This window comes from Rhamphochromis longiceps, linkage group LG23 (genome assembly GCF_057381845.1).
Source record: "Rhamphochromis longiceps isolate RC_006_pf linkage group LG23, R_longiceps_female_GT1.1, whole genome shotgun sequence".
NCBI classification, from domain to species: Eukaryota; Metazoa; Chordata; class Actinopteri; order Cichliformes; family Cichlidae; genus Rhamphochromis; species Rhamphochromis longiceps.
The window spans coordinates 32,704,424-32,721,531 of NC_140578.1; the positions used below are offsets into that span (position 1 = coordinate 32,704,424).

The 17,108-nt window shown below is 42.3% G+C and overlaps 1 protein-coding gene across 1 annotated transcript in view; it reads right to left on the bottom strand.

Annotated features, from left to right (window-relative positions):
• Nucleotides 1-14,245, bottom strand: part of LOC146642394 (fidgetin-like) — a 33,545-nt gene extending 19,300 nt beyond the window's left edge. Inside the window, exons 1-2 of the mRNA XM_085399175.1 lie at nt 13,978-14,245; nt 13,105-13,135 (exon numbers count right to left, since the gene is read on the bottom strand). Of these exons, the coding sequence (XP_085255301.1) occupies nt 13,105-13,129 (25 nt within the window). The 5' untranslated portion in view covers nt 13,130-13,135; nt 13,978-14,245. The remainder of the gene's footprint in view (nt 1-13,104; nt 13,136-13,977) is intronic.
• Between the last annotated feature and the right edge of the window lie 2,863 nt (nt 14,246-17,108).

A 17,108-nucleotide genomic window follows, 5' to 3' on the forward strand; every position in this document is an offset into this window, starting at 1 on the left:
CTATTTTCTCTGCCTATTTTGGAGTGACAAAGACCAGGGCCTTGATAACAGTTTGGATGTGCACGTTTGCATGCGATTTCACATATTTGTGACATAGCATGTCTCACAGTGGCAAAGCAGTTTTAGAAAATCAATTATTTTCTTCTTCCCATATTACTGTGCCGCTTCGCTGTCAGAACCTTTTCATGAGCATTTTCTGCTCCCTAAAAGCAGAGTCGGACGACGAGGAGGAGAGAGAAAAGGGCACGAGGTATTTATTGAGGAGATGAGTTGGGACACAAGATAAGGAGTGACTCTGCTGGCCTGTTCGAAGACGAATGTCATTCCACCACTGAGGTCCCATGAGGGACATGAGTCAAGGCTGAGGAACGAAGAGGCTGACAGAGGAGCCAGAAATTCAGGCTGTGATATTTCCATTTTTGAAAGTTACGATATTTGTTACTGGAAGACAAAGCCAGTACGGCGGCACCATATAACATCTGAATTCTGCTTTTACACTCATTTCTTCTTCACCTTGAGTTCTCTGCTCCGAACATCCTCCCTGCACGCTTTCGTTGAAAAAGCTGATTGACACCAAGCCTATAGGGAGCTGCATTTTGTAAACAGTATCATGTCGTTGCAGATGCTCCAGCTTTTGTTAACAACTTGTACTAACAGCTGACCAGATGTGTCCGAGGGTTGCAGCGTCTCCTAGCAACAGTAAAATGTTCTGGCAGAACGGGCAAATCTGAAAGCACAAAACAGATTTCTATACTGTGTCTGTCCTTTACTGGCCAGCAGAACATCAAACAGTGAGGCCACTGGTAATGTAAGTTTAATCTGCACTCATTCACTACCTGTTACACTTTGCTGTCCCTTGCACCCTCCTTAATCAAAGCTATAGCACAGCATCTCATCAGGTTGTTAGTTACTCTGAAGCTCTCAGAAGTTGCTATGGGCCTCTTATCTTATCAGTCAATCTGCAGCAGCGTGCAGGAAATGAGACACACAACAGCAATACTGCCAACAACACTCATCTGTCAACATACACTGGCTCAATTACCATACTGTAGCACAATTCAGGACATGCAGAACAGCAGCCAAGTGGATAAATTGAATTGCTGACGTTATACAAGCTAAGTCATTAGCGTATCTGTCACCGGTGTATCTGTGCAACAGTAAAAGTGGTCAACTTTTTGCCGCCCGGACGTAAATCTGCATTTTTCTAATCATTGGGAGTGTGCATTTGTTTTGATTCGGCATCCTCGTATTACCGACTTGTTTGCAGGCTCTGTCTGCAGACAGAAAAAGGCAGGGGGGAAAATATATATATATAAAGAGGAAGGCGAGCAGATACACAGAGAGAGAAACAAAGCGTGAGACAAACCCATACAGTGATACGGAGAAAAGGGGAGAGAGATACACATGCAGGGAGATAAAGAAGGATGCCTGGTGTATGTACTGCATCCCAAGGGATCACTTACTCAGTATAGACACTTTCATTGGCCAAAACCTCTTCTCTTCACACACACACACACACACACACACACACACACACACACACACACACACACACACACACACACAATCCCTCCAAGCAATATTCCTGTAAGCACTTGTCCACTGAAAATCACTGCAAGTGAAGTGGAGAAGAGGAAGGAACAGAGGAGGCTGCTAGAATACAGGGAAGTAAAACAAGGAAAAAAAGGGATCAGGAGGAAGCAGGAGGACACCTGGCTGGTGTCCAGGGGAATTAAACAGTCTGTTTACTGCTCTCAGCGCCTCAGCACTGCTATGTTAGCCTAATGGTACGGACATGAAGCCAATTGATTTGTAGACCAATAGACCTCTCCCACAGCACAGGCAGATTACCTAGATCACTGGCTCTGCATCGAGTAGACATCGCTTCTCATTTGCGCCCCACAGGCAGTGGAATGTGAAAAGGGTTTTTGTGTGTCTGTGTGTGGGCATGTTTGTGTATATGTTCGCGTGCACCTGGGATTAGAATGTGTTAATTCGCAAACTCCATACACTTACAACCAGGTGACCCTTATTTCAATTATTTTCCTTCAAATTATGTAAAATCCTTTATGGAGGATTAGCTACATTATATTATTTTCATATATATATATATATAATATATATATATATATATATATATATATATATATATATATATATATATATATATATATATATATATATATATATATACACACACATGTGGTTTAGTTCTGTAAAAGGGTTAAAACCGCCACTGATGTGTAAGTGCTCTGAAATTGTTCAACCTGTACAGCAGGTTATGTCCTACAACTAGGGCTGCTCGATTATGGCAAAAATGATAATCACGATTATTTTCACTGAAATTGAGATCTCGATTATTTGACGATATTTATTTAACCCTTTAAGACCTACCATAGAACCAAGTCCGCCAGAGCTTATATTATTTTTTTACATGTTGTAGTGCCATTTGTGGGAGCATTTCAAGTTGCTATACAACTGTTATAGCCCATATTTGAATAATATGTATGCATTAAGTCCATAGTAACTACATTAATTGCAAAAAAGTGCAATAAACTACAAAAAAAATTAAAAATCGTTTTTGCTTTTTTTTTTTTTACATATATTTCTACTTGGAGAAATTTTCAGAGGCTTATCCCTCAAAACTTTAAATGCAAAAAAGTTGCAAAAAATAGTTTACAACAACAGGAAATTTATTTTGAGTGTCTTCATAGTTTTATTTTGGAGATACACCAATTTTTATATACACTGCAGGAAAAACGAAAAAACAATCCTATGATGCAAATTTGCAAAGAAAACAGCAGGTGCATCAAAATAAACTATTTCCAGCACTGCAATTCGAGTTCTAAGCATCCCAGAAACTATTCAGAAAAGTCAAACATGACCAGTATAACCAGCTTATCTTTTAACCAGCCCTTTTAAGGCCTACAAGTAAAAAACTACATTTCCGCGAAAATGACGTCACTTCCGGTTTCAGGGAGGAAATGGCCGACATGTGATAGTTCGTGCTGACGTCTGTTTCACTGTGGGAAGTGTTACGAACAGCTGATCGGATCGGCAAAGCGTGTTTCTGGAATATTATGTTTTTGTTCCTGCAAGCGCTTTTTATGCAGTTTTTGCAAAGCTTTATGTGGAAGGAAACCGTGACCGAGGACAAGCTGATGGCATAAGATGTAAGTACAACTCCTCCGGTTTCATATGCAAAACAAATTATTGCGCTAGCTTACACGGTTCCGGTTCTACAGGGATTTAAAAATAGTTACACAAAACTGAGCGTGCTGCTCTGACCGGCTTCAATGACTTTAGAAACTAATATAAAATAGTGTGCAACACCACTGAAGTTTTTTTTTTTTAACCTCTCTTTTCAACCAACGGCAGTCACTCTCCTCTCCAAATAACTTCTGCTTAGCTTTCCGAGCTTCCCTCGGGTCCTCTTAATCAGCGGTCTCCAACCTTTTTTGCGCCAAGGACCGGTTTATGCCCGACAATATTTTCACGGACCGGCCTTTAAGGTGTCGCGGATAAATTAGGGAGGGGCTAATAATCGGCTCAGTCATTTTTAATGATCGTTGAAAGCCCAGATCGTAATCATGATTAAAATTCGATTAATTGAGCAGCCCTACCTACAACTATATGGGATATTACCTGTCATTGTAATTATTAAAGAATGGAAGCTTGAAGACAGGAGACGTGTACCTTCTAACATGTTATGAAAAGAAACTTTGGCCAAAATATTACCTAATCAAGTAATTTTAGTACCTAGGCATTGAACAGGTTTCATAACTGTGGTCAAAAAACCCTGAAATAGTAAGCAAACACACACACACACTCACACACAAAAAAAGACAATAAATAAATTTAAGCCATGTTCCCACTCACAAGACAAACAGGTCCTCTGGCTGAAAGCCAAGCCACCACCACACTGGGGCTAGAGTTACAAATGTAAAAATGCCTCAATATTATTTCAGGTGCCACCAAATATCCAGTTATTGTGCCATATATGTCTAAGAAAACAATGATTTTTAGGCTTATAGCATCAACACATACACTCAACAACAGGTTAAAAGCTAGCTCCTGAAAAACAGTATGTCTGATAGTGACATGAAAAGAAAAAGAAAGCACTAGTATGCAGAATGTATGGTAGTCTTCTGTTTTTATTGTCCTATGCACAAAGTATAGAAAGCAATTAGGTAAACACATCTATAGTTGAAATGCTAAGCTAGCTTAACTGTGTCTTGCTAAAACCATTTTTGCAGCCACAATCAGGGACAATAGAAAACTGAGACATGAGGTTCTGAGACATGAAGCTGCCTCGCCCCGTCATGTATGGTTTACTCAAACCATCCATCTTAACCTTCCTGCCTTCTTGGGACCTTTTTGTGCCACTGCTATGTGTTAAATGGCTGCCATTTCCACTGTGTTCAGTGGAATATAACCAAACTTGCCACAGGATAGTTTTTACCTGTCAATGTTAATATTCCAGTGTGAATTCCTTAAATCAGCCTAAAATGGCTGAGCAGCAGAAATCCCCACACCCATCACCCTGGGGACCATTTTCTGCCCATTGACTTCCATTATAAACGCTATTTTTCAACCCCAAATTATCATCATATGATTTTATTTTTTCTTCTTTTCTTGGATGTCAATGAAGACTCAGGGCCTTGAAGTTTTAATTTTTAAATTGCAAAAAAAATGCAAAAAAAATAATGGCAGGTCAAAATGTATGTTGGTGCCAATCTTTGGTCCATCTAAAGGCCTACTTATAATGACAATCACATATTACTTCAACTGGTTTTTTGTGGAAATATTTAGTTTCGTTTTTTGGTTTTTGGGGCTTATAACACAGGGCGCTCATGTAATAACACTGGGATTTGAAGGGTTAAAACAACGAAAATATAATTAAAACTTTACATGAATATTTCAGGGAGAAGTAGTTTTACAAGGTTGGCTAATTTAAAGTGGAATAAAATATGGATATATGGTCTTTTTATGGCGTGGCTGAGAATGGTCCCTAGGGTGATGGGTGTGAGTTTTTTAAAGGATGGCAGGAGGGTTAAACTGGGAATTTAGAAATCAATGAATAATGTTTCAAAAACTTTTACAAGTGGGTATGAAAATGTCATTGACATAATGATTCCAATCCAATTTAGAGAAGAAAAAAAATATTCCATTGTGATATAAAAGAAAAAAAAAACCTGACTGTGGATTAAAAGTATTTTTTCCCGTGACACTAAACAGATGATGCTTAAGAACTGATAGTACAATTACTGTGGAAGTGTAACATATGGCTCCATGCGTGATGCACATCTGTGGCATCAGCAGTGAATGTGGTTCCAAACTGAATGTAGAAACCCAAACGACAAAAAAACAAAAAACAAAACCTTTCTGTAGGACAATGACAGACCACACACACTTGAAGCTACATTTATCCCTGTGTATGGCCGAATACTAAGAGCAATTCCACATTCTCCACAGTTTTCACTCATGTTACTGTCCCAGTTGATAAGCATGAAAATCCATTTATCTACAAAGGAACTGTATGGTCTGTATTTGACAATGTCTCTTTCATGGTCCCTTGCAGAACCCCTTTTTTTGTTCACAAAGCCACCCAACTGACTCCGCCACATCTGTAATAGACCACACTCATTTGATATAGACATATCAAGCAACTTATTGCAAAAGGTTTTTGCCGTGCATCAAGAGGAGCGGAGCTGGCCGACAGAAGCGGTGATACGCTCTGAACATAAAAGAACAATGGGCGCGGGGCAGATGCAGTTAGACGAGAAAAAGACACAGTGGACACCATACAGGGCTGCACATGTTTGCTGGCATGAATGCATGGACAGAAAACCTAATGGAGACATGCTAAGGGTGACTGTCATTCAGCTTTCTCCTCTGTGTGAGTCATTCTCCTGACTGCTGGGTGTGCAGGAGAACGGGGATCCAGAATTAGGCCTCTGGGGAGGATGAGGATGAGGAGGAGGAGCCATCAGATTACTGATTAGAGGGTGGGGAAGTGGTGGGATTAAAATGTGCATAGGTATAGACGGTAGCCCGACTAATGCAGCTCACAGCTCAGGAAAGGGCTTCGTCGAGCTTAGCTGTGGGAATTATAGCGTGCTTAATGCACTGACAAAACTGCACAGGTGGAAATGTTGCAAAAAAGAAATACAACTCTCCTGGAGATTCTTATCGTAACACCTTCCTCAATGTTATTCATTGCTGATCTAATCCATATTTGTGTAAATGAGCTGCACGGAGCTTTACAACACAAGGCAGACAGAAAAACCTTTGAGACTTTGGTATTAACAATGATGCTACGTCGTAATCACCCTCTGGCTAATGCAGCTAATGAATGAGAAAACGCTAGCAGGCTAACGGCTCTAATTCTCCTTCACAGGCTATCATGTTGCAGCCCGGAGACAGATCAATACCATTTGCTCAACACACAGGAGGCCTGGGAATCTATAAAAGGGCTTTTATTGAGTAATTAAACACCCATTACTGTCCCGTGCAGCCAAACAATAAATTTGATCAGCCTCTCAGGCACAGATCCAGCCCGTGATTAATACACAGTGCATGCATGACATAAAAGACCGCAATGACATTTTGGCTGTTTTAGACCCTAGAACAAGAGTTTGGTCCTTACAGCGGTTGTTTTCAGGTTCCATGTTATAGTCGCACCTTTGGGAAGCTCAGAGAGCGATTTTGTGCCTGTCCAGCAGCCTGTCTGACCGTCCTGGCCTGTAGTTTGAATCCCACCAGTACCACCAGTTACAGACACACCCTGCTTTTAAAAGTCCGGAAGTGAAATTTTAAACCTCGGTCAGTAACCCTGTAAAGGCAGTAATGTACTTCCAGGTGTTGTTGCTAAACAGATCCTGTAATTTTGAATATTTTAAAACATTTATATTGTGTAGAGGGTTTCATTTTTCCAAGAAAAAAGCAACAATACACACGACTAGTTTGGAAAACACTTGAATTGTCCTATGACTTCTAATGTCTCTACTTATTTATTCACACATTTCAGAGTTACTGAAGGCTGGATACTGTTCTTCTCAACATCCTTTTCGAACACTTGCACAATTGAAAATCCTGTTACAATCCCATCCTTGTTGGAGAATATTTAGCATTGTTGAGCCAACAATATGGCATCTGGGTGATTCTCCTAAATATGAATGGCCCATTCACAGGGCTCAATGGAGTTGCTTGGCAAAGGCCCTTCCTCCCCTCCCTCCTCCATACGCAAAACAATATTCAGCGCAGCAGTCTTGGCACTTTTCCCCGAAATCAACAAAAGAGGAACTTGAAGCTGTCCCTGAAACCCTCAAAGCATTAAGCCTCTGTGAGATGCAAGTACTTGGCACAAGCAAAGCGATTTATCGACAATGGGCAAATCATACAGTGCTTTGTGAGATTTAGGGGATACAATAGCACTCCGTTTCCAAAGCACACATTAGTAAGCATGTCATTGGGACCCCCTGGGGGATTTGAGCAGCCTAGAGGATTGTGTAGTGAAGAGGATAAATATATGTTACTGGGCAAGAAGATGGACCATTGCCAGTGACTCCCTCCCTCACACAGCATACTGTGGATTACAGAGTGAGGAATACATTAATAGAATAATCTTCTGACCACATAAACTAACCCACCAACTGAACCCATTTGGCTTGTTAAGTGTATACATTGGAGTGCATCTAAAATCAATTTACAACCATTTAACAGAGCTCAAGAGGTGCAGATGAGGAGAGATTCTCGCCTCACGCACGCACGTACACATGCATACCGAGGGCTTCTGCCACGATTGACAAAAAAACAACAACAACAACAAAAAAACTTGTTATAAATGTGCAGCGCTTGCAGCCATGCTGAACTCTTAGTGCTAAACAAAACCAACAATGGACAAGCAGACGCCCACTCAAAAGTCAATACCATGCGTGCCTCCTCTTCCTCTTGTATGGTTAATGCATGATGCCAGGTAGGGGAGACAGACGGAGAGTAGGATCTCATTATACGCTGCGTGCTATCATTAGCCATCTACCACATGTGTCCATCCTGCCAGCAGAGTCATACAAGCAACATCCTAATGCTCTCGCCCGCTTCCAGTGGGGAAACTTGGCCACACACACACACACACAGTGCAAGCATGAAACAACATAATCACACACAATCCTCCTTAGCAGGCCTGAACACACACACACACACACACACACACACACACACACACACACACACACACACACATGCAGACGTTAAACAATTTCTCAGCGACTGAGCTGCAGATCGTTTCCTTTTTCATGTCACTGGGAAAAAAACTCATATGTACAAGTTTTTGATTGCTGGTCAAACAAAAGACAGTCAACAGTTTCATTTTGAAATTGAAGCTGAGGCAAATTTAGAGCTTGGCATTAGTGTTGATTGTACAGCACTTAAATGCAAATAAATGGGAATGTTAAGAATTATCGTCAAAAGCATGACAACAGTGAAATTTCTGTTTTAACTCATAACTCCGCTAACAAACGCTACTTATTCACAGCAGAAAAAATGAGATACATAAATCTTTTGTGTCTCTTGCTTTGCTTTAAAAAGCCATAAAAAGACTATAAAGTTATCACCTCAAGCTAGACAACATGTGACTCAAATTTTTTTTTCTTCTTCTTTTTTTTTAACATTTTACAAACCAAACCAGTAAAAAATAAATAGATAAAAAAAACGTAGCAACCCTGCAATAGCCACAGTCAAATTTGGAGCTCTTTAGCAATAGAAGTTGTTTTTGCTCTCGCTCCCAGTTTGTGTCCATCTCCCTGAGGCCACAGGCAGCTAAGTGATGCTGTGCCACACGCCCAGCCACTCAACATCCTTTGTGTCCATCCCCTGGCAGCCTTCCAAGCTCACACAGACACCCATACACACATACAAATTCACTCTCGCGCCAAATGAGCCATTGTTCATTAACACGCACGCACACCTCAACCGCCTCAGACAAAAATAAATAGATAAATAGATAAAAATAAAATAAAAATAAGAAGTGCTGCTGACTTACTTTCCATTTGCCAAAGGTGTCCTACTAATCAAGATATTCAAACTGAGTGGCGGATTGGGGGTTTGTGGGGGGGGGGGGGGGTTGCAGACGGTCACTATCTGGCCAAGCCTCGCTGTTAGCAAAATCAGATCATCCAGTCAGAGCCGCAAAGGGAGAGCAGCAGCAAGGCATCACAGTCAGCTCCTGTCTTGCTCTTTAGCTGCTGTTTTCTTTGGGCCAGTGCTTTTTCTTTTTCTTTAAAAAACAACAAAAAAAAAGAGGCTCTCGTCGGGGTCCTCCGTCGTCAAACCAAATGAGCGGCAGCCCCTTCGCACACTTTAACAAGACTTCCATGGCAATAACCTAATTAGAAATGGTGCCTTCTCATTTCAAGGCACAATGTAAAGGATAAGCTGTGAGCTGCCATGTCTATTAAAGGTCTAATGGTGTGGAATATTTTTCCTTTTTTTAATAAGTCCTTAGCATATTTAACACTTCCAAACGCAGAATGCTTTAATATCTGCCAGAGAATCCGGGCCACGGGTGGTGGAGATTGCTGGTGAAGAGTAAAGGGAGGTGAACGGAGGTCTGTTTAAAATTCAGAAATAGGGGGATAGCAAAAGAAGGTAGGAGGGAGGAAAAAGTATAAAATAACTGTCGCTTTGATTTGATTAAAACCTATGAAAAACGATGCATTACATAAAATGAGAAACTTCAAACATTTTGTGGGGATTCAGAGTTCAAAGAAATGGAGATAATGCTTTTTAATCCTGGAATTAACATGGAAATGAATTTGACAGGATGTCTTTTAGAGGATGGTGTGCGTGCATGTGTGTGTGTGTGTGTGTTGAGAGGGGGGTAATAAATCTGTAAATTTGGCTACATTGGTCATAGATCAGTTTCTGCTGCATTTATTGCAATTCTTTCCTCATTTGTGTCAAACTTAAATTCATGACTTCACATCTTTTAACGTCTAACTTTTTCTTACATGTTTTTTCCCGTTTTATAATAGCACCAAAACCTGATGAACCACGTCTGGCAGTGTAAAAGCACAATCTTAGCACTGAGCATCACAGGTTACAGCAAGATCTTTGGTAGTAAGCTGTAGGTATTACTCCTCCACTGAGTCAGTCTTATGTGGCTATCCCTTCACTTAAGAACACCCATCAGATTTTGACTGGATAATAACTAGTCAGTACTGAGAAGGAGAGATGCCAGGAAAAGTGAATAGGAATCAGAAGAGTGTGTAAAAAAGGTTGAGTCGCAACACAGGGAAAAGAGGAAAAAAAATAAAATTTATCAAGCGGCAACTGTCAGTCACAAAAAACAAAACCCCCATGTGAAACTATGAAAAAAAAAAAGATGCAGCCAGTGTAGCAGGGAAAAGAGGGGAGGAGGGGGAAACATAGAAAGAGGAAGAGGAGGATAGAGTGGATCACAGTGTCAAGGATTTTAAGGAATTGGCGTCCACTCATCTACGGAGAAACACAGGCAGCGGCCCTACCGACAGCTACCTGCCGTCTCTGAGAAGAGGAACTTGGATCAGCGAGGAGGGGGCTGTCAGCTAGCACGCAGGGAAACACACAAAGACTACACAGCCTCGCTACAGTTAGCTGACACACAGCCCCAGCACTGTCTTCTGGGACAGAGAGAGAGAAGAACGAGGGAGAGAGAGGAAGAGAGAGGGAGGAAATAAGTGGACAAAGAGTGAAATAGATGAGAGAGCAAAGAGACAAGATAGGCTGACGCACTGTCGAGCAAACGCGGAGAAAAGAAGGGGAGCAGGGAGGGGAGGTGGAGAGATGGAAGAGAGCGAAACAGACAGACAGGTCCGAGAGGGATTTGTTCTATTTGCATGCGCCAGGCTCCCATGGGGTCCAGCTCCGCTCAGCAAGCCAAGAGCACAAAAGATAACACTTAACATATTTGCTAAAAGATGACAACCCTGCCTGGATCTCATTTGAAGAGGCCCCTTTGTCAGGATGCTCAGACAGGAGAAATCCACTGATATGGACGTGGCAAGGACCAACAAATGTCTCTCTTTCTTTCCTTCCTTCTCCCTCTGTCTGAAAAGCCCGGTATTCCCCCCCCCAACATGCACATCCCCTTACATCTGGCAGGAGTCCCGCGGGGCAGACTAGATCGCACGCCGGTGGTTGCAGGATGGTAAAACAGCTTTTAATGGTAAACATTACATACTGATAGAAAGTGTCAGGATAATTTATTTATACGGCCCCGCTGGGAGTAGCTTAGCCACCCTCGCAGCACACCGACTCTCTCTGTTCATTTGAAGGAAAAGTCCACATTTAGATAGATAAAGTCAGAGTAAAGGGCTGCCTGTTTGTAAAGCACTTTTTCTGCTATTCCTATTATTTCTCCACACTCTGTCCCTATTAGCTTTACTGTGAGGCCGTTGGAGATGTGAGGCGATACTTTATGTGTATAATGAGGGGGATTATTGCGACTGTCACTGCAACAAGCTCACACAGTGGACGCAGATCTTACGGTGAGGACTGGAGCAAAGGAATAAACAAACCGCTCAGTATCTACATTATTTACAGTAGGCCACACACACACAAATCAACAGCGCGTGTGGCTGTTCCTGCGTTTCCTTCTTGTGCACACACTCTTGCCTTTGGAAAAACTCATGCTACCCATCTCAAACGTCAGAGCCCGCATTTCACACGAGTCTCAAAAACAGCAACAAAGCAAGAACACAAGTGTACGCGAGCGCCCAATAAAAAGAACAGAAAAATCACATCTGCAAATCAGACCCGCACGTCCAAATAAAATCAGTATGGACTAATTTAGGGGAAAAAAGCTGCAGAAACTGTTCAGTTTTAACTGTTCGCTGCTACTTACATGTGCATACCTGCATGCTAATTTGGAACAATGAAACCAGTATCAGGATAACTTCTACATTTTCACCAAAGTGTTAGAACATCAGCACGCGCACGTATAAAGAGAAATAAAGGCGAGACACACGCAGCAGCAGGAGAGAGGAGGTGAGGTGAAGCGAACGACTGCGTGTGTGAGCTCAGAGATCAGAGACGAAAGGTTGAGTTCTCACTAACAGCCACTAGAAAAAAAACAAGACTGTGCAGTTACAGAACTTGGCTGTCATCCATCCTAAAACTCTCGCCTTCAACGTGAACCTTCTTATTGTGCATCGGCACAACAGCAACACGCATGCAGGGCTGTTTTGTTTGCGTGTTTATGTGGCTGAAATTTCAAAACTGAATTTAATTTTGGAGCAAGGTGCTCTCATTGTGTCATCAGCGTTCTTCTATCACGCAGGAAATCCCTCACCTGATTAGAAAAATAATAACTAGCACTGAATGTTTCTTTAGTACAATAACGGAAAAAAGATATGGTGCAACTAAGGGGAAAAAAATCATAAATATGTATTTTTCACTTTGTAAAAATGTGACAGAGGTCTCGCGCACAGTGACTCCAGTCACATCCATTTGTTTCATTAAGTGATCAGTGAATTTCTGAGCACATTATTCTGTCTCAATGATATTTTGAAATGTCAAGGAAAAAAATAATTAGCCTACTCAAACTGCTGTATTTAATCTGCAGCTCTGAGGGTTTTCAAGAACAATATTCCATTACAAATATGTCATTTATTTAATATCTTGAAAAAAAATCGAATTAGAGCTGCAAAATTAAGCCATGTGTAATTTAGATGTTGCAGGCTTAGTCACCAAATATTAATTACCAGGTAGTGTGTGTGCTACACAAGGCTGTGTTTGTGTTACAGAAAAAAATAGTTTTTAAAAAATTAAGAGAAGGAAATTAATCCAAACAACACAGCTACAATTTGGACATCCATCTCAAACATGAAGAATTCACTTTTTGAGTCAACACTGAAAACAATCTGAGGTCATCAGCTCCCCCCTACCCCCAACCCCAGCTGCCCAATGTTATTTTAATAGTTTTACATACATAAATACACACACACACACACACACACACACACACACACACACACACACACACACACACACACACACACACACACACACATATATTTAAGTGAAAAAGTACATAGGTTGATGGAGAAAAAAACATCAACCTACCATAGACGCTGCTGCTGCTGATCATGTCGTGCTGGAACAGAAAGAAGAAGAGAGAGAGGAAGAGGAGGAGAGAGCATTGGAATTAATTTGTGGAAGAAAAGGCGGAAGGAAGGATTCCCTCTCAAAGAAAAAAAAAGCTTTACAATAGGAGACACTTTCTGGGTGCAACACTGCTCGGATTTCAAGCCGTGTGAGAGGTGGGCCCTGCGAGTCTTTGGAGCAAGCAACTCAATAGGAGAGCCATCTAACCTACATGCATCTCATTAGAAAGTGGAGCCCGAGATGACAGGCAGCAGTGGAGGAGGAGGAGGAGGAAGAGGAGGACGATATCGGAGAAAAATCAACTGGTGCGGATCTGTCATCCGAGTTAAATCCGCTCCTTACGACCACAAATGTCCAGTTTGTGAGATTCATTAATTAACACGTGCCGCGATATCACCGGATCCGCTGACTGCACGCGCAACTTGTTGTAACCGTACCCGCCTCATGGAAGCTAATGGGGAGAGGAAAAAAAGCCTCCGCGTGTGTGTGTGTGTGTGAGTGTGTGTGTGCACCCAAGTTGTGGCTTTTTTCTGTTCGGAGTGCCGCACAGTCGACACACACAAACAGGAAGCCAACGGTGCAGCCTACGTGTCCGTGCCTGTGCGATCCACGCGCGGCGTGGCGCAGGTGCGCTTCACCGACAGATGAATAAATAACCCGTTACGCAGAGGGCATCGCTCGCAAATCGGGAAACTTGTCAGATCACAAACTGCACATGCACTATTCCGAGATGAGCGGCGGGCTGCTCCGAGCTCGTCTCCTCCACACAGACGCGCTGTCTGCTCTGACCGCTCGCTCTAATTGCAGATGCAGCGGATCCCCGTTCCTTACCTTTTTTTTTCTCTCTCTCTCTCTCTCTGCTCTCCAGTGACAGGTCGACCTCTCACGTGTGTGCGTGTGCGTGTGTGTATGTGTGAGAAAGCGTGTGGGGGGGGGAGCGTTATGGTCGCATCGATCCCTGGGAGGGGTCCTGCTGATGAGCGAGGTGCCGAGGTTAAGCCGGGATGCGTGTGAGCTGAAACCATCCCAAGTTAACGCAGTAGACACTGACCACAGCCACTGCCATGTTGGAATTTCACCAGCGCTGAACAGCTGCTTCTCAGACTGACCAGTAAGCTCGCCAACACGCATGCGTCAAAAGGAGGAGGCGGCGGCGAAGCAGGGAGGTGGTGGTGGTGGGGGGTGGAAAAAAAATCCAATTGTTACCCATAAGGTTGTTGTGGGCACTTGATTTGTATGTTAAGTTTGGAAGTAGTGATGGGAGATGAGCCGAAAGAGGCAAACACAGAAAGAGTGAGGACGCCTGCGCTGAAGAAGAGGCGCCTTTTAACAAGTCACTTCCACTCAGCTGTTTTAGGATATGAAAGGTCACACACAGACAGACACACTTTAAGCGCGTTTCTGACGCAAAAGAAACGCCTTTTAATCTTTGCACATCACCGACGAACTGATTTTCTAACATGGACACTGATTTAAGCACAGTGCTTGCGATCGCTTAAAAGTTCTCACTGATGATAAACTTTAGCGTTCACCTCTTAAACCGAGCAGAGAAGAAGAAGATGGAGAGAAAAAAAACACGAGCGCACGCAGCAGTCGCAAATATCTCCCAGTGATAATTATAGCAGGCAGTATGGAATTAGCAATTGAAGCCCTAATTAGAATGAAAATGTCCCAGTTAGCGCGTTATCAAAGCGTCAGCGGGGAGACCAGGTTTAAACAAGACATCAAAGATGGAAGACCTGTCACTTCATTGTTCCTAATATCACCCCACTAAGTAGTTAGCGCGCAAGGGGGAGAGAAAAAAAATCATCGTTAATGTAGCCAAGTTTTAAGTGAGGTTATTAAAAATGTGCTTGAAACAATAATAACTCGGGGTTAAATGTGCATCCATGCTGAGGTCACGCACACCTCCACCAGTGGCTTCCTTCCTTCCTCCTTTCTTCCCTTCGTTCCTTCCTGCTTCTTATGGCTCGGGCCTGCGCTGCAACTTTCGCTGTCAATAATTATTATTATTTTACAATTCCACCACTTCATTAAAATTGTCAAGCCGGCAATGCAATCAAGGATTAATTAAAATTGATTGAAACCTTAGTTAATCACTATGTAATGGCTTCATGGAGGAGTGATCTTTTTGTTAGGAAGTGCTAATTATTAGTTACAGGGAAGAAGGCTTCCATGCATCAGGTTTGTAATGTTTAACTGGGGGAAAACAGGTCTCTGTCTTACATTACAGTGTGTAACTACATTACAGAGCATCCCCCCCCTCTGTTTTCCATACTGAAGGCAAAAGATATAATTCAAGTGTTTTGAATATTCAGTGTTGCTATAAAAGGCTCCCACACTGCTCACTGCTATGGAAAACCTTGTGTAAGGCTACTTTTGTGACGTGTAAAAGTGTGTGTGTGGGAAAGATTTAACAGCAACATAAATCTAAATAGATTTTAACTCATTAGCCATTGGAGAGGTAATGATGTAAGTCTGCCACTAATGAGCTTAAGCTCTTAATTGAATAGGAGGGGGGTGGAGAAACACAGTCGCACACACACAAATATGAACACCCACACAGTGCACAAAACACAATGCGCATACACACCTTCCAATGCAATCCTGTTTCCTGTGTTCCTCCTCTCTGTCTTTCTCTCTCCATCTCCAGGGTCATAAGAAGGGGGGGTTAGAGTCACATGACCAGCTAAATTTCAACCCCAGCACCAGCAGACTTCAGTGTCGGGCCTCATCATTTCAACGCTACACTTTTTTGGTGAATTTTCCCCTTCCCTCCACCAGCCCCAAATTAATTAATTAAATAAATAAAACCCAAAGAAATCTCTCGTGTTATTTATGAAATTACCATGCTAAATGAAACACGAGGTCCTGTTCTTTAATGCGAGGCAAAAACAAAGCACCTAATCAAAGGAATCCCCGAACGTCACAATAATCAAGCTTCGGCTGCAAATGTATCATATTCCCGCTTATAAGAGGCAGAACATGCAACAAAACCCGTTGCTTTGATGTCACCTCCCTGCATATCATATTTTTCTTCATCTTCTCCAAATAATTATCAGCACTTAACCTGCCTTGTCTGCCACGAAGTAAAAATGTCAGAATCTATTTGGATAAAGAGGAAGGCTTATAGAATAAAACGTTTTTTCTTTACATTATGAATAGGCCATATTCCCTTGGTAATACAGGCTGAAAATGAAAATGATGATATCCAATTTCTTAGTGTCTTCTATCAAATATACCCTGATGTAAACAAAGCCCATGTGAATGGGGTACAATTGTAGGGGAATCTCAAAGCCAGGAAATCCAAGGGGAGAAAACGGAGAGATTATAAAAGCCCAGACAGTGTTTCCAGTCTCTCAGATAAAGAATAATAATATAGGGAAATAGAAAAAGGGATGAGTTGCCTGTGCTTTGAGGCTAGAGTGTGGCCAGTCCTCTTTTATAACCCAGACTAACGGCCTGATAGGACGCGGTGTAGATTTGAGCAGAGCCTATTGAACATAAGCTGCTAAATTTGGCAATAAGGGGAATGTGATTTACTGTAAGCTACAGTGGCCCAAGAGTGACGCAGCCACCTGCACACACACACACACACACACACACACACACACACACACACACACACACACACACACACACACACACACACACACACACACACACACACACACACCTGAGAGCATAAAAATACACACTAACAATAACTCAGTCACTCTGTTACTGTCTATTGCTCTCTCCCTCATTCTCCCTGACACACAGTGTGAACGGCTGGCCCGCTTTGCCTCTGAGCCCTGTGCACACACACATAGACACACACAGACACGCTCGCACGACCACTCATGCGGCTCAGCAGCACTGACTTTGACAAATAACCAGGAAGTCCTGGTGTTGGCTTAAAAACTCCAACTTGTTCAGTTGCAATTCTGCATTTGTCCTGCTTTAATGGCTGTGGAAGTGGC